Below are 18,212 nucleotides of genomic sequence, written 5' to 3'. Positions count from 1 at the left end.
CGTAGAAACGGAGGGATCAGCGTAAGAGCTCGCTGACAGAATTAATTACGGTCTTAACGTCAATAACAATGGGATTCTTTTGTTGGAGAAAGCCTTTTGTATCCTACCTCATAGGTCATTTAGAGAGCAGCATCTCTGGAGCTGGTGCAGAGCATCAGGTAAAGTAGGAAGAGAGAGAGGAGACTAGTGAATGACCAGTAACAAAAAGACAACATGTTGTGTTCACATTTGAAAAGTCTGAACACAACATCCAACATAAGAAATCACAAAATCACTATAAAGTTTATAGTGATTTTCTGATTTTATAGTATAAACCAACCAACCAAGACATGACCTTTCTGCAAATGCCGCACGTTTCTCGAGACTGTTTGCTTTAGTTTGATTGGCAGATGGATTTGGACGCATCACAACATGAAGGATTTCTGACGGGACATGTATTTTATCCGTTTCCTAAATATTTTTGAAACTGAGAATTTTGGACCGTTTTATTCAGTACACATGTTAAATGTTCATACATTTAAGGTTTGCATGTCTTACCTGTCAGCAAACAGTTGTTCATTTCTTTACACAGCATTTACTTTAATTCCTGCTTCTGGCCTCCTGATGGATGTATGTTCAACATAAACTCTCCTTTTTGCACCGTTTTTGGTCTTAACCTGCTCCTGAGAATAATATCTGACTATTGATGTTCACAGCTGATCACTGCCTTCGTGTGGCTGCTGTTTGTTGGTGAGCAGGTGGAGTACAGCTCTGAGATCTACTGCTGAATGTGTGAAAACAACCCTCACCATGAGAGAGAGCCACAAGGTGCAGGATGTAAGACCACAACTAGACAGGTGCTAAGAGAGCGCATACCTACACCGAGGCTAACGCCCTATCTAGCCACGATAAAAAAAAAAACCAAAACATCCTGGATCCGCCCATTTACCCGGATCCGCTGTTAAATTTAATGAGTTTGTCCTTGGGTCGTGCCCCACCCCCAACAAAAATGTTATAGAAATGGTGTCAGTAGTTTAATCCTACAGACAAACGGCAGTGAAAACATGGCCTCCTCGCGAAGGTAAAACTGCTAAAAGGCTAAAAGAAGTGTACTGGCTTACAGAAACTACAGTTGGGTGATAATTGGAGCTTCTCCTTTCAGATGAAATATATAAATCTGTCAGTATAAAATATTGATGAGAAATATATTTAATATAGAAATAGGAGTCAGCAAGGATCTTGCCTAAGGGCACTTCAGCAGGGTGGAAACTGGGTGGCTTCGACCCCGCTGCTCTTGTTCAGCAGAAAGGTGGAAATTTAGCTTTTATGAATCTTGTCGTTTCTGTGTTTTTATTTACAAAGATGTACTAAACGTCACAAGCTGCTGAATTAACCACGATTTGAGCAAAGTGCACCAACTAATCTTTTCCAAGAAAATGTAAAGAGTATTTTGATGCAGAGGCGCACACAACCAGCTGTAATGACTTGATGATAGTCATTTGTGTAGCTTATGATAACTTGCACAAAAAGGCAGCTCCAGCCTGAGCAGCTGGTTGATGAATGGGTGCACTGAGAAGATCTCAGAGAACAGGTTGAGGAATGGGAGGAGAAAAGATTTCTCTGGGAGCTGTGTAATTGTATCCTCCTGTTACTTTGAGGAAATGCATTCTTGAACAAAACAAAAGAAAATCACATCGTAAAACCAGGGCACTTGGCAGGTAAGACCAACATGTGCAAGGAAACTGAGATGCTTATACACAAATATGTTTTTTAAAATGACAGGAAGCTAAAACTTCTTGTGTTATCGTGTACCTATATGATTTTGTCGGTTCTGCTGTTGGTGCTCTGTCTGTTGTGTACTCATTCACCGTAACAGCCACAACTTGCCCCAACACGCTTATTCTTCAACCTCACAAGTTCTTGGAAACAAATACACGTCTGTGTTCTAAATACTGTGTACAGTATATTTCCATATGCTTGAAACCTTATATCAAGCCCGCAGCATTCAAAGTGAGTGGCATGTTTAGACAGGCGGTTGTACACTAATCTGTACAGTCGGACACATGTGAGTTCATATGGTTTGCACCCATAGAAATAAAAAGAGGAAGCTTCAGATGTGCTGAAAGGATATGAAAAGTATTTTAAAGTACATTATGACAAAAGTAATAATCAAACAACAAAAGACATGTGCAAAGAGAGTCAGGAGTAAGAGCGAAACATCTTTACAGTGTGAATCAACACATTTGTTGATCGGTGAAGTGCACAAGCACGCAGACGCACATTTAGACTTTCACGTGGAAACACGCCAAGCTGCAGCTCGGGCTGAATGAATTCAGTGTGTTGGATACAGTAAAACGATTTACAGCTGACAGACTGTCTCAGCAGCAGAGGTCTCCTGTTTGAAGTTTCGGACATTAGTTTGTCTCCCAGCGATAAATCAATCTAAAAAAACGTCTGTTTTTCCCCTCACTAGAAAAGTACGACTACTGTTTTCTGCTGTTTTCTGCTGAAACCGCATCTATTCACCTTCCTACACAAACGTGTTCAAGGGTGAAAAACAGGATGTGAAATGAACTGGATTCACGGAGTTACTCTTCCTGAAAGCTACTGAAACTAAAGGAAATTTAAAACAAAGCTGTGGAAGAGTCTGACCTCTGAATACGAGCACCACCATCCAAGATCATTTAAATGAAGTCCTACTCAAACTTTCTAACAGAAAATAACTATTTGTCGTGAAGTTTATCTCTTCACCCGTCCCTTCATTTCACTTTCTTTCACTCACTTTTCTGAGAACATTTCATCTTTGTATTTGAGGAGTGTGAAGGTGATCAATAACATCAGAGTATCTTTGTTTGAGCTTGTTTTACATTAAGTCTTTGGCTACTTTCCACACTATGCAGTTAAACAAAGGCATAAAATACATTCAGAGACACAAATGTACAAGTACAGGTGCAAATGTAACTGTGTTGTTTTTGCAGCAAGTGAGACAGTGCTATCTTTGGGGATTGTTGGTCAAATCTCTCTTGTTCGTTTCTATTTGTTGAGAGTTAAGAGAGTTGGAAGAGGGCGTCTGTGGAGTTCTGGGATAATACTTAAGGGTCATACTCTATTTTCTTTCTTTACATTATGCAAACTTTTTGTTCTTTTGCCGTTCTTCTCTTCCTTCATCCGTCTCTCCTCATTTTACTAAAAACATTCTGGAGCCTGGAGGAGGACAGAGGTACAGCTCATCTCAACGTGTCCCTCGACCTCCTCTTCCTGTTTCCTCCACAGACAGCCCCTCCTCTCATTGACCTTACTATTTGGACATTTTATCATTTGCAGTCATGAACTCTCTGGAAGAGCCAACAGGTGGAGAAGTGATTCCACAGTCTGGTTGGTTGTTGCTGCTGCTGCTGCTGAGGCTGCGTGTCTTTCAGCAGCTGGGGGGGGTGCGTGTCCATCAAGGGAGCTTTGTATGCCCAGGCTGGTGAGGAGGTCCTGGAGGTGCGTGACCGTGCTCAGCAGCTGCTTCTTCTCCTCCTCCAGTGCAGAGACTTGCTCCGTCAGTCGACCCTCCGACTGGACAAACTCCTCCACTCGGCTCTCGAGGCTGTGCACGTGAGCATGAGACACCTGGTGGAAGACGAGCGATCAAAGGGTAAAGATGGGAGAAACAATGGAGTCCAGAACTTGTGTTCATGCATCATGCATGATGCATGTGTGTGTGTGTGTGTGTGTGTGTGTGTGTGTGTGTACCTGCAGCTCCTCCAGCAGGTCGAGGTTCTGCTGTCGGAGGCTCTGATTGGTCCTCTCCAGCTGCGCAGCTCGCTGGTGCTGGTTGAGAGTCGGGGGCGTGTCCAGCAGCTCGTCCTGCAGGACGTGGTACTCCACCTCATAGGCCTGGAGCTGCTTCGACACGTCCATCTCACAAACCTGACAGACACACGCAATGTTAATACAGAGAGTGTGTCAATAATGTAATTCACAAATACACATTAGCAAAAATCTTTTGTGCTTGTGTGACATTAATTATTTCACTTCATTACAACTTGTGTCTTCTTCTAGTAATTTCGTCCATCATATCTATTCATTATTATTAACACTGTACATGTAAAAGGAACAGCGGTGCGACCTGGGAACACGGTGACATTGCTTCAACCAAGTCTGACAAGACAAGTAATTATCAAACTAAAAAGCCAACAATTGATCCAGTCTTCAAAGCTCTGACAGCAACACGTGTCAGGTGATGATTGCTCTCAGCCAGAGAATATTTATTCTTAAATTGATTTACTCCTTCTTGTTTCTTGTGGACTGAGAGCACTTTTGTTCATAAATTTGTTCATTTATTTTCCAGTTTAGCAGGATTATAGAAATCACTTGGGAGTAAAATAGTTCGAAAGCATCATGGCCTAGATCAGTTGTGCACTGAGGCAATAATTCCTCATTGCACAATATCAGCAGGTGATTTAATGGTGCGATAATAAAGAGGTATTAATGTTCCATTTCAAATACGCTTAGTGAACCTGTAGATGTGTTTGAAGCTTGAAAGATCATTTGACTGTTTGTGTTTCTCACCTTGAGCGACTTCATTACAGCGATGTTAATTGATCATAAATATCAGCAGCGTAACTGAGTGGGTACAATGTTATGATCAATGATAATAACAATGTAAAGTAGAAATAACACTTTGTGGTAGTATGCCTCTACCACCCAGTGCAGCTAGTCTACAAACTGACATGAGGTCACTGTGACCTTAGACCACTGAAATCTAATCAGTTCATCCTGGAGTCCAAGTGAATATTTGTGCCAAATTTGAAGAAATTCTCTCCAGGCGTTCTTGAGCTATCGAGTCCACAAGAATGGGACGTACGGAAAACCTGAAAACATCATTTCGCCAGCGCTGAATCACAAAGACTATTACCAAAAGGACAAATGAAACTGGATATTCCCTTTTCACATCCTTCTGTAGTCCTGTACCTACATGCTGCATATTTCTGCATCATTAAAAACAAACAATGGCGGGATGTTCTTTATACAAGGCTCCAAACATCCCTTTTTTTGTGGTGCGACTGTGAGTCACATGTTAACATATAGACATGTTGTGGTGTGGCACACGAGCAAGCCAGAGCATGACTCAACACCCTTCTGCTATCGCATGTAAATTATAAGGTGAACGCATACTTCCTTAACTATAGCGTAGCATGATAACATCTCTGTGCATGTGTTTGATGCAACAGACTTCAGTCAGCTCTGCCCACCTCCTGACGACTGATGTTCAACATTATCACACATGTTAATGCTGAATGTTGTTATCTTGACATCAGTTTACATTGGCTCGCCTCATTAAAACAACCTGACACATAGAATTCGGACGCTGGGTTACTGGAACCGCTCAACACGTGAGCCTGCTGTTGTTGACGTTCAGTAGTTTTCCTGTAATAAGCAGGGGGTGTGGCTCACACTGTTTAGCCTTGTCACTAAAGCAGAATACCATTCTCCATTTTCTTGTTTACTACGAACTATGATCTCTTACATAAGATCAGGTCCATAAAAACAGGCAGAGGCAAACGAGTCATTTTGTTTTGCGTTGTGTTGCAGTCAGGAGTTAGTTACACATTTGTCTCCTTTTCTAACCTGGTTGATGGTTTTCTCCATCTGCACCAGGCCCAGGTTGGGCAGCGTGGTCTTGATGAAGTCCACAATGGACTCCAGGCTGTCGTGCTGAAGGATCAGAGGTTTGTGGCTCCTCAGCAGACTCATGGCCACCTTGAAGATGACCTCTGACCCCTGCAGGAACAACATGTCTGACAAGGAGGAGTTTGAAAAAATAACAATGAAACAGAGAGAATAGAAATGGTGACATGACATCTTTTTAAATGACGCAAGGTAAAATGAATAAATGACAGGTGCTGAATGGTGACTTAAAGGGCTTTTCATATGATAGATGGCTTGACGTCAATACAAATGTTTGAGTCAATACAAGTCAGGCTGAGTGTGGAGTGTCGGAGTAGGTGTGTGTGCTTTGAACGCATCAGGGTGGAGCACCACTGCATTAGATCATACAACAGATTAAGGAATGGGAGTGAAGGTGTGGAGGGCCACACGTGATATGAAAAACTTCACAGTGATATAATGATGATGCCCTCGAAAACACACACACGCGCACACACACGCTGATATGCTAAGATGAACACAAGGAGCCACTGAGTCTGGTTCAGTGACTGAGCACTCAGACATTTGCTATGAAAACAACAGTAAGGAGGAAATGAGGGAGAAAAAGCAAAGACAGGTAAAGGACACACACAAAGAGGAGGTGTGTGATGTGTTTTGCACCATGAAAAATGTCAGTTAAGAGGAAAAAAACTAAAAAATCTAAGTGACTAACAAAGACTTAAATGCAAATGTGTCTGGAATGTGCACGACTCACCATTACAGCCCTTATTTCCTAGAAACTGAATGGTTTTGATCATTATCATAAAGCTTCAGTTTATACTTTTACAAAATAAAATTCCACTCACGTTTTCACTGGCAAATTTACTAGTCTTTTAGGTGCATTTAACTGTCTACAACTTCTGTTTGGTTCTGTTTTACCATGTGCATTTCTTAATTTTGTGTGTGACTAGCTAGAACTAGAGTAATTTCTCTGAGTGACGATACAGAGATACACAGACCAGTGCTTACCGAAGACTCTGGCCACAAAGCCGAGGGGGAAATGCGAGGCGAAGGCAGTGAGGAACCAGGGGGTGGCGTATAAGCTGGGCCCGATTTCTTGCTGCTCCAGGTGGTTGTAGAGATCCCTGTGGTAGTCATGGAGCAGCCGCGACAACTGGTACATCTGAATCTGACATCAACAGATTGAATTTTTTTTACTGGTCTGACTGGAAGGATGTGGTCAAGTGTATGGAGCTTTTGCTTTAACTGTTTTCTACATGGTTTAAATGTTAGTGGCTAACCAGATCCCATTAGGAGACCACAGGAACCGTTAATGGACTGCTTTTGTTTTCTTCTACAAGTTTCTGATGCTGGTGTAGAATAAAGTCAACATCAAGAATCTTTAAAGAAAGCTGAAATATATGATTCACTGTCTTTGGGTAACATGCGTCTAGTGAAGCCATTTCTACTGCAAACCTTCTGCTGAGTTCCTCAAAAAGTTCCTGTTCCCCAGGGAAAATTTGCAATATGGAAATGTGCCTTTCACAGCAAGTAAAAGAACAATTGCACAACTTTTACATTACACAATCCTCCCATCGCACATACTATTTCACACATTGATTGAAAGACAGCTAGGTATATAATTCAAGCACGATACTGCTTATCACCTTCTAGAGTTGCAGTAATTCTGTTAAAAAATGAAATCCAGCTCTCAACTATAAATCAAAACTTATGCTGTAGGTATCAATAACAAGACTCCCGTGTTAACCCCTCACACCAGGTAAAAATGCGGCTGAATTCTCATGCAAACAAAGCATCAGTAACCACATCTCAATGCCACCGATGGTGCGGCACCTTTTAAATCACTTTAAGTCACTTAGTATAAACATGAGGTGTAAGCTGATCACTGAGATCCTGAAAACTTAAAGGAGGGACTGAGATGCATCACATTTCACATAGATGATGTGAGATGAATGCACTGATTGATGAATGGACATATAAAAAGATCGTGTGTCTGTGTGTGTGTGTGTGCGTGAACAAATCTTACCTGCAGGACAATCATGTCAGGCCTGTACTGTTTACGAAGCCCGACATCATACATCAGAAATTTGAGCATGTTGAAGGCGTCCTCCTCCTCCATGTGTAACAGCAGGACTCCAGCTATGAAGGACAGGCCCTGGCAGTAGCCCACCTACAACAACAACAATAACAAACTTGACATCCTCACACAGGGAGGGAGGAAAACAAACTTAAGCCTGAAAGACAGTTGAGAGTTTAGTCAATCAAAAGATGGAGAGAAGAAAAAGCAAGAAATGATACCTCAGGGTCCAGCAGTGAGTAGGCTTTCAGTATGTTGTACAGAGACAGCTGTCCTGCCCCCAGCTGGGCTTGGAAATATGGATGAGTGGGAAAAGTGCGACCTTGGACAAAAGAAAAGAGCGAGACTTTATCTACATTGCAAAACATCTACACTATTTATAGTCAGTATAAAACACTATGCCACACAAGCATCTATTGGATGGCTGAGATCAACCTGATAAACATCTAAAAGCACAATAACAGCTTTAATACAGTCAATTTACTTTTATTGCGCCTGACATACTGCCTGAAAGAATCTGAGAGAACTACAATAAGAGGCCAAAGCCTTTGGGTGTGTAGATGTGTTTGAAAGCATAAGGTCTGCCGAGCTTTGCCTGGGGACACTAGACTTCACACTTTGCCGTTGGTGTTGGAAAAGGAGCATGTGGCAACCTGATCTAGGCGGCGATGCTTCCAAACATGTTCCACCAAAACGCACACACAAGAATGCAGCTTTAGACAAAGACCTCGTACCCTCCTGCTTCAGAAGCTTAACATGTAAAAGCACATGCTACATGGACCTTTCAGAAATGACAACATAATGAGGGCCTGGTATCTGTGGTATCATTCTTAACATTGACAGGCTGGTCATAGGCAGATGTGTATGTGCTTGTGGCCTCGTGAATGAGGTTCTTGACTTAGAGCGTGTGACAGAAAAGCTTTGGAAAAGACAATGACAAACATGTGAGTTGAGGGGAGGCGGGGGCGCTTTGTGTTTGTGTACATAATGACACAACACCCTCCCTCGCCTGAAGGAAAGTACCTGTGAGTGCGTACTCCTGTTATGAGTGCTGAATGTTAGCTGTGGGAGTAGTGACCTTAACAAGCCTTAATTCTAAACCTCCTTCCTCTTACCTAACTTGTAGTATATCAATTCATGCCAAACGTCTTCTACCCATAAAGTATCATGAACACTGTGTGTTTTCATCCTAAAGAATGTAACACCTTGTCAGCAAACATCACTGTACACGCCGTTAGCTGGCCCCACCCACTTTAATGTGGCATGAACATGATCATGATAGGCAGATGAAAGACACAAGGTCAAAAACAAAAACACAGGAGGTTAAGCGCTACAGGGATTAATGTGTGGGTGGATGTGTATATATGTGTATGTGGGTGTTAAATGGGGGGGGGTGTAGGAACTGTGTGTGAGAGAGTGTTTGGGGTAGAGGTGTTTGGGAGCATTTGTGAAAGTGTTAGAATGAGGTTTAAACTTTGTAAAGTACTCTGCAGACTTTCTGCAATGTTCACTAAATAAAACTTAAAGATTTTAAATGCATATTGGTCACAGAATCAATTAAAGTACAGTATAGTATTATAAGTACAATAATGTAATGACAAATACATCACATTCTTGTCAGTACTTCTCAGGTGTATATAGCCATTGTTTTTAGTAGAATGTAACTTGCACACAGATAAAGAACATGGAAGGTTAGAACGATCAGTGAAAAATAATTAATTAAGAAAAGTTGAAACAAATTTTTTCTATAATCCACACATGCCCATTATGGTGATGGCAGACTAGTTGTGGCAGCAGTTACGACAGTGTTCTACTGTACACCAATCTTATATCAAATGTCTCCTTATGACGTGCAATCAGAGACAACATTGTTATGTCAGCAGAAGCAAAAAAATATTCAAGATGGTTATGAAAGAAATTTTTCTAAGACCTTTAAAAAAAAAACTGAATATCATGCTTTTTCAGACTTTTAAAAGATCTCCACGAATCTGTCTGTAAAGTCTGTGTGTATGCACATGTATGATACACACACACAGAGAAATGACAGTGATATTAGTAAGTTTATGCAGCGGGTATTCTTTCTCTTTCCTTTCCATATGTCAGGATACCTTCAAAATGAAGCATTTGAAAATGGGTGTAGGTGGACACATATTGTCTTTGTGTGTAAGTGTGTGTGCATGTGTGTGTGCATCTGCATGCATTACCCAGGTCTATGAGGATGGCGTGTTGCTGCGACGTGAGCTGTTTCAGCAGCTCTTTGTATGGAGTGGGGTTGGCGGGGGGTCGGGAGGGCACCGTCTGCCTGAGCAGATACTGCTCGGAGAGAAACTTCCAGATCTCGCCTCGATGCATCCTCGGGACTCCTGCCGGAAATGACAGGGATGAAGGAGGGTTGAGTGGAGGTGCAAAGGTTGTAAATAATTTTTAAGTGTTGTATCTGTCCTCAAAAACGGGTTTCTTCTATTTGAGAGTGTCTGAAGAATGTGTCTGTGTTATGCAAATTCTATGGTAATGTATTGTCAAACCATAAAAACAAGGTGAAGTGGCTCAACTGTAAAAATGTCTCATGTCAGCCCAGTAATTAGTTTGACTGAGCGGCAGACAACAGTTTGAAAATGTAAATGTTTCTGCATTGAACAGTGAGGAGTGCCATTGTTGTACAACATTTTCTCTTTTGCAGGGAGATTCATTTTTAAACTTGGATTATATGATAAGTGGATCGGGTAAATAAGTAAATCAGAACCTTGACTTTACAATATTTACAACAATTATTTTCTGATTCTCTGACAAGAAGGATTTAATATTTTGAATTATGCGTTATTATAATCCCATGGACTCTGATATGTGCACTGCTTGGATTACAAGTGGTTTGGTGGAGCATTGTTACGCATTTATTAGATTAAATTAGATTCAAATTATTTTAATAAATTGAGACTTTTAGCTGAGAAACACATATTTTTAACTTTTAATTTATCTTGGTAAGTTTCACTGAGAGCAAGCGCTCTATTTCAGTGACACCCTGTTCACACTCATATGCACATTCACCCCTGGATTCCACCCAGTGAGACCACAGTCAAATCAGCAGTTGGAGGTTAAAGCTACAGTTCAACATTTTGAGAAATGCACTTAATTGCTTTTGAGTGATGAGTCAGATGAGAAAAGTGATACTGTGGCCTGTAGCCAATTAGCTTAGTTTTGCATAAAGACTGGAAATGGCGTAAACCACTAGGACTGTCCACTAAATAGTCGACTACACTAAACCACAAGGTAACTTGTTTTTTATCAATCAGTTTTTTTGTGAATAGAGCCATTTTCAGTCATGTGCTAAGATAAGCAGCTGTGGTGTAGCCTGTAGCCTGTAGCCTGTAGCCTGTAGCCTGTAGCCTTATGTGTAAGACAGACCTGGGAGTGATATTTATCTTCTCATCTGACTCTCCACCAGAAAGCAGATAAGCTATTTCACACATTTTCTAACTCTTCCTTTAATGGCCTTGGTCAAGAGCACCTTAGTCATTTTAATGAGAGAGGGTCATAAAAGAATTAGTATTTTAATTAACTTGCTAATACAAACTTTATCAGCATTGGGCCTTTAAAATAAAGAGCGTGATTACAACCATCAAACTGTCAACATGTACAGATCAAACTTGAGACGGTGACTTCTCCTGTCCTATCAGATGATGTGGTCAGAATTTAAATTTGATGCCATCAGCTTGCGTCATAGAGGATGGAACGTTGCTTTTCAGTGGCCAGTATCATTTCTCTGTGTGTTCGTATGTTATAGACTTGAGATCTCGCCTGTAACAATATGTTCAAGGCCGAGGGCAGAGGAGGAAACCTCTCCTGTCCTTGTAAAGTTGTCCAAGGAAAATACCAATTTTAGAGTGATCATAAACACTGGATTAGAAATACTTCATGGAATTCATGCTCTCTCTTTTTGCTGTGTTTGGAAAAACGGGCCAAATGATGATAAGGAGAAAGGTTACAGAACATTTTCAGTTTTGGAGCTTGATACACTCTGGTCAATACATATACCTGGTGATTTTGAAAAAGAACAGAAATTTACAAGGGGCACTCATACATGCATTTGTGGAGCTAAATATGTACCGTGTGCAACAGCAGCATGTATGGTCTCTGTGTCAAATTTGACCCTTGCTCTACCAGGAGTTCCCATCATCTTCTCCCACACCAGAGTGACCTCCTTCAGACATGGAGTGATCTCCTCGTAGTCCAGCTTCAGACGCTTGTTCTGCAGGTCGCTCTCGGTGGCTAAGAACATAAAAACACGGACCACAAATGTGAATAATGACTTCTACACATCACTTGTTGTGTTAATCTAACTGTTCATAACAGTAATAACAGTGTAAAGTAGAATATGTGACAGTGACTGCAGTTTTATAAAATAAAACCATCACTTTTACGTAAAAGAGGATTTTAGATTACACCAAATTTATTTCATTAGTGAGGGTGTCATCATCATCATCTACAGAAATGTGTCTCACTTGGAGGCAAACAGCTGCAAGAGTCAGCATCAGCTGGGAATGTGGGATAAATAACTACAGGAGTAGTGCTGGTGGTTAAGTACTGTGACCTGCAATAACCTTTATGGTCACTGAAGGGACATCAAAAAATAATTCTAAGCACAACCTCGACACATGATGACTTTTTGAGATTAGTTGAGAGTAGTAAAAAGTTGAGTAAAATCATTAATTTAGAAATTGTGTTCCTGCCCACAATTCAGTCTCACTTTTCTTTTTGCTCTGTTTTGGTATACAGGTATATAGGGCCATCAGGTTTACATAGAGTGTGTTTAGTTATATGACATGTAACACAGCAATCTTTTTGGGATCCAATCAAACTGTAATTGTCACATTTCATGAGGGAAACACTGTCTTTGGACTTTCAGTTTACAAACTTAACACAAACGCAAAAACTGTGTTCCGTTGCAACACGCTGACACCAGTGATCAAAGAAGGTGAGGGCACACCCAGCACCCCCTCTTCTGTTGCTCTCTGTTTGACAACACCCTTCCTCTCTACCTCCCCTAATCTCTCCCCCCACAGACCATCTCTTCTTCTCTTTCTCTTTCCTGCCAACACTCAACTCTTTCTTCTCAGTCAATCCCACATTTGTCTCATCTGTTAACCACGCTCTCCCTCTCCCCTCTCTCCCCCCTGTACGTCCCCACCCTTCCCCTCCATGTGTGGTGTCCACCCAGTGACCGAGTGCAACTTGGCAGAGCTGAACAGAGTATGTCATCACTAGTGGACAGGAAGGAGACACTGCACTAATACCTTCCAGGAAACGATAGGGGGAACTTCGCTGAACGCTTGTATAACAGAAATAGCAAAAAAGCTTTAAAAACCAAAAAGAGGATAAGTGTTTCAATTCAGTGCCTTGCAAACGTGGATTGCTATACATAGAGGAACTCCACAATCAACTCATGTATAAATGACCTGGCAAAAGATAAATTGAGAAGATCTCAAGAGGTCTGAGTGCCTCTTATGAAATGCTGCATATCACAGCCTCTGCAATCAACGACAGAAAAGTAGCGGGAGGGACCTGGAGGGCGTATCCCGCATAATAAAGGGAGAAAACATGGACGGAGCAGATAGCTGACACACCCAGAGTAAGAATAGATGCTGTTGGAGAGGCTGTGGCTCTGCTGCCTGTCTTATCAGCTGTCTGGAGCAGGCAGAGTCTCGTCTATCAGGATTCGCCCCAACTGGCCCAGTTAGTGCTAAATCTCTCCGTTTCTCTCCCTCGCTGGTGCCGGAACACCCTGGTCAACCCACAACGGGGCAGGATACTCCACCCTGGAGCTGCAAAGATACACTCACACTGATGGAGGCGCGCGCACACACACTTACACAGCTGACCAATAAACCAGGCAAAAGTGAGAGAGATAAACTGATAGAATGGAGGACAGAGAGTTGTGCTCCACCCAGACAAATAACAGACAGAAAGGTGGAGCGCACACAGTGGGAGGAATAAAACACAATTAAAACATAGACGCCAAAGAAAGATGTCACACGCTTGAGATGTGAATGTTGGTGTGTACAATGTGAGCACAACAACTTATCACTATTCTTAATTGTGTGTGTGGGAGAGGCTGAATAGAGGGATTTTCTTACATCAATATTTAACAATATTCCCTCGATCCACACCCTACTGCAGAGGCATCATTTCTATCTGTGTGAGTGATGAAGTGTTGCGTGTGTGAATTAATGTTTTGTATAGAGTGCACATAGTTACGGGTGTGACGCATAGGTGTGTGTTGATTTGTGCCAACTAGGTCAGGACAGAGGTGGTGAACACACCCTTAGAAAACACACACGCACACACAACTATATATTATATAACCTTTTCATTTGTGGTGGGTAAAAATATTCAAAGACAGATAAACAGGTGTGTACTTGATTCCCTAACCTGTGTGTATGCACATCTGGAAAGGCAAGTTGCCCGAGATGAGATCAAAGAAAGCCGTGCTCGGTTATTTAGCTTTTACAGAAACCAACTCATCATGTTTCTTCAACAGCATTAGAAAGAGCTGGCAGCTGCTCTTGTTTTCATGGTGAAAGCCAAGAAATGCAGGCCAAGTTTACAAGAAATGGTACCAGTAAAATCTCTTGTGGCTCAATAAAATCAATGATAGTGTCTCGGGCAGCATGCTTTACCCTATAAACTCTGGATTATGTTTCTTTTATATTTTATGCAGACATTCTTAATTTAAGCTCACTCTGACATATTGGCTGTTCCATGTATTATAAGATGATCACAATTTGGTGCGGAGCTAATGTTTGTGTTAGTGTCCATAATAATGTGACATTACATTGTTCATTATAGTGAGTCAAGGAGGTTATGTTTTCATCTGTGTTTGTTTGTTAGCAAGATTACTGCAAATACTGCCATGGAACTTGGTGGAAGGATGCAGTATGGGTCAGGGGGAACCCATTGGATCAGGGGGCAAATGCAAGAATCTATTTATTTGTCACTACTCAAAGAATTACATGGCGAAAAATTTGGACATATATACAGTATATATATATAGACGTTGATATTTATGAGTGTGTGCAATTTTGTGCATATCCAAAGAAAAGTTAGTTTCTTTGGGGTGTAGGTTTTTTTCAGAGTCTGTATAGTAACAAAGCCCCTAATGCATCTGACTCACCCTGCAGTTTCTGGTTCTCTCTCTCCATCCTCTGCAGCAGGATTTGCTGCAGGATGGCCTTCGTCCACAGATCCCTGAGCTCCTCTTTGCTCCTCTTCGTCCTCTCCTCAGGCACCGCTCTCATGGACAAGTCGCCACTTCCTCCAACTCCCCCCGGGCCCATGCACACTCGACCACCATCGTGACAGGAGTCCCCCCGCTCTGACAGACACATTAGATTACACATTAGACACATTAGATTAGGCGAGATTATGCTACATTAGGTGTCCGTCGCTTCAGCAAAACAGACAATACAATAATTATATGGATAATACAGATATGATTTAACACATTTGGAAGCACGTTGTAGCTAGTTACAAAAAAATAAAATGAGAAATCTGATATGAAACAAATAGTATTCTAATTTTAGATTCACAGGTATGAAAAACAAATACTTGTCTGTATTACACTGCTGAATAAATAAAAAAAAAAAAATATATATATATATATATATATATATATACATACACATACATACACAGACATAAAACTGATTAAATGGAAAAGGTTTTCAATTTAAAACAAAATGACAAAAATCTTCACTTTTACCAAATTTAAACTGTTTATAGTAGTTTCCATTAATTTATATTTTCATATTTTTTTTTCATTTGTAGACTAATTTACAAATTTATGTTTTAGTATCACAAAGGTAATTCAATCCCACAGCTTTGTGATTATGTGGAATGAACCTACATATGGTGATTGTTGGCACCATCACCAAGGTGGAAAATGAAAGACAAAAAAGAGGAAATGTTTATGGGGATGGAACTACAACAAATTTACTTTGGTATTTTCTGAGTCTCACATTGTCATCACAGCTTTACTTCAATTGGTGAAATGGACAAAATGAAGAACCCAATCTGAGCAGTTTCAGATCCGGACACAGAGCTCATCGACTGAGTTAAAACTGCAGAGAGGCTGTCTGACCTTTCCCTCGCTCTGTCAATCCCTCAGACAGTCATGCAAAATAAAAGGAAAATGCTAAACATAGATCTATTTGACACAGTTGGGTGCAACACACACACAAAGTAAAAAAAAGTGTTTTTGTGACTCCACCCAAAAGTACAGGGTGGATCCCAAACCTCAAAATACCCTGTGTTGTTTAGAGAAAGGACATAACAACTATCCAGATAGAGACATGCGCGCGCACGCGCACACACACGCGCGCACACACACACGCGCGCACACACGCGCGCACACACACGCGCACACACACACACGCACACACACACGCACACACACACACGCACACACACACACGCACACACACACAACCTTGTCATTACATTGACTTAAATTAATTTAGACTAACTCTAACCTTAACATGAACTACTGATGCTTAACCGTAACCTAACCTTCAAATGTGTTCACCTTAAAATTTCACAACATGAGCAATACCTAGATAACACGCACAAACACACACACACGCGCGCACACACGCACATTTTTTAAATATGTAAACAAAATCATACACTAGAAATGTGACAAACCCACATACTTTACATCAACACATTACATATACACATACGCGCGCACACACACTTACACACAATGACGTGTATCTTCTTTGCTGGGCCTGATGGGGTTAACATTAATGTACTCCTTTGTGTGTGTGTCAGGGAGACTGTGAGGCATCTTGAAACCAGCAGAGTCACTAAACAAATATATGGCTCTTAAGTTAATAGAGACATGAAGACATACCAGACATGCATAACAAAGACTTACACAGAGAAAAGGTAAACGCTTTTAACAGAGTCATGCATCTGTTAGATAAACACAGACTGTTACGCTGCGTTAACGGAGACTTTGCTTTTAGGCGTGAAAAATGCACACACACTTGAACACACACGCACAAACTTATTCTGTGATCCTTGTGGGGACTCTCCACTGACTACTGTACATTGACTCCTTAACCCCATATCGTAACCATAACCAGATTCATTACTGTAAATGCTTAATCCCTCTCATCTCTCTCACACCCACACGCACGTATTTGTACAAAAGTGGCACAATCCACTCCCTAAGCAAACACTCCACCTTGGCAAGAACCGAGTCCCAGTGCGCACACAGACAACATGCAAAGAGGCTCAACAAGGCTGGCGCTTTCCTCTGGCGCTGTGTGTGTGTGGACTGTCAACATGACCTTGAGACACCACCACCCCCTCAAACACACACTCACACAAATGCACACAAGCGACACACCCATGACCTCATGCATGTAAGCACACACATAAAAGTACACACCCAACTCCAAACCCAACACCGCATCGCATTTAGGCAGCACGTAGCCCATCACACTGACCTACTCCCTGGCAGTTGACTGTCGAAATAAACTTTAGGCGTAAAATGTTTTCTTTTTTTTTAATTAAACAAGGACAATGCACAATAGATTTATCTCAAAATGAGAAGAGATGATTTATGCCAGATTTAGCTATCAGCTAACTTCCATCTGTTAATGATTAGGAGAGCGTGTTTAGCTGCTGTTCACCTGTTCCACTTGAATGGGTCATTTACACTTCTACACCCAAATAATCTGTGATCAAAAGGATATCCAGTGCAATAATGTATTCCTGTTTCATTTGACACAAAATCCAGAAGGGGTGTGTACAGGAGTGAATAAATTAATGTTAATGTTTATCAAGATGTAACTTAATCAATTCAAAACACTATCCCAGCCCTTATGAAGGTTGTAAAGTTGTTGCTGAAACTGCATCAGAGAGCTGATGATTGGATTAAATGGAAATGTTGCTGTGTGGCTGCAGTGTGTAGTTAAATCCATGATGATGGATTTGTAAATTTTAGGTTCTGGCACCCCTCAGTGGTAGCATAAGCATGGCTTTTAAAATTATGTAACAAATAGAGACGACTAAAACTCTTTGCTGATGCAGTTTTCTTGTGGTTTGACCTATTCTGTCATATTTTTAGGCACTTTACATTTTCTTTGTGTGATTTATCTATTGTACTTCAAAGTTAATATGGCAGCTACAAAATAAAAGTGAACAATACGAAGCAGCTTAGAGGTCCAAGCAACAGCCACCAGTGGAGGTGGATCCAACACCTTGTGACAGAAAGTGCTGCTGTTTACTTTTCTGGTTCGATGCAGGTTGACACTTGGCATTTCCTCGTTACTGTATCTTCAAGTCACTACTCAGTTCTTGAAATAACACACTCCTAACAAACACTCCTTATTCAAGGGCAGCAGTGGATATATATTGAGCTATGTATTTATATATATGCATAATGCTTTTCTGGTTGCGCACACCTTATATTCTTCCACAATGTGACACATTTCAA

General features: G+C 41.2%; 1 protein-coding gene across 5 annotated transcripts in view; it reads right to left on the bottom strand.

Annotated features, from left to right (window-relative positions):
• Positions 1–2,094: 2,094 nt before the first annotated feature.
• tbc1d1 (TBC1 (tre-2/USP6, BUB2, cdc16) domain family, member 1) overlaps positions 2,095–18,212 on the bottom strand; it is a 41,324-nt gene continuing 25,206 nt past the window's right edge. For all 5 annotated transcript variants that reach the window (XM_034593835.1, XM_034593842.1, XM_034593849.1 and 2 more), the window contains 9 exons: positions 14,880–15,080; positions 11,816–11,977; positions 9,916–10,074; positions 7,933–8,033; positions 7,661–7,804; positions 6,643–6,802; positions 5,596–5,765; positions 3,718–3,894; positions 2,095–3,594 (listed from right to left, as the gene is read on the bottom strand). In XM_034593835.1, the coding sequence (XP_034449726.1) occupies positions 3,304–3,594; positions 3,718–3,894; positions 5,596–5,765; positions 6,643–6,802; positions 7,661–7,804; positions 7,933–8,033; positions 9,916–10,074; positions 11,816–11,977; positions 14,880–15,080 (1,565 nt within the window). In that variant the 3' untranslated portion in view covers positions 2,095–3,303. The remainder of the gene's footprint in view (positions 3,595–3,717; positions 3,895–5,595; positions 5,766–6,642; positions 6,803–7,660; positions 7,805–7,932; positions 8,034–9,915; positions 10,075–11,815; positions 11,978–14,879; positions 15,081–18,212) is intronic.

The sequence above is a fragment of the Hippoglossus hippoglossus genome, chromosome 1 (assembly GCF_009819705.1).
Source record: "Hippoglossus hippoglossus isolate fHipHip1 chromosome 1, fHipHip1.pri, whole genome shotgun sequence".
In the NCBI taxonomy this organism is placed as follows: Eukaryota; Metazoa; Chordata; class Actinopteri; order Pleuronectiformes; family Pleuronectidae; genus Hippoglossus; species Hippoglossus hippoglossus.
The sequence above is the reverse complement of the archived record's forward strand: the minus strand, read 5'-3'. Positions and strand labels throughout refer to the sequence as shown.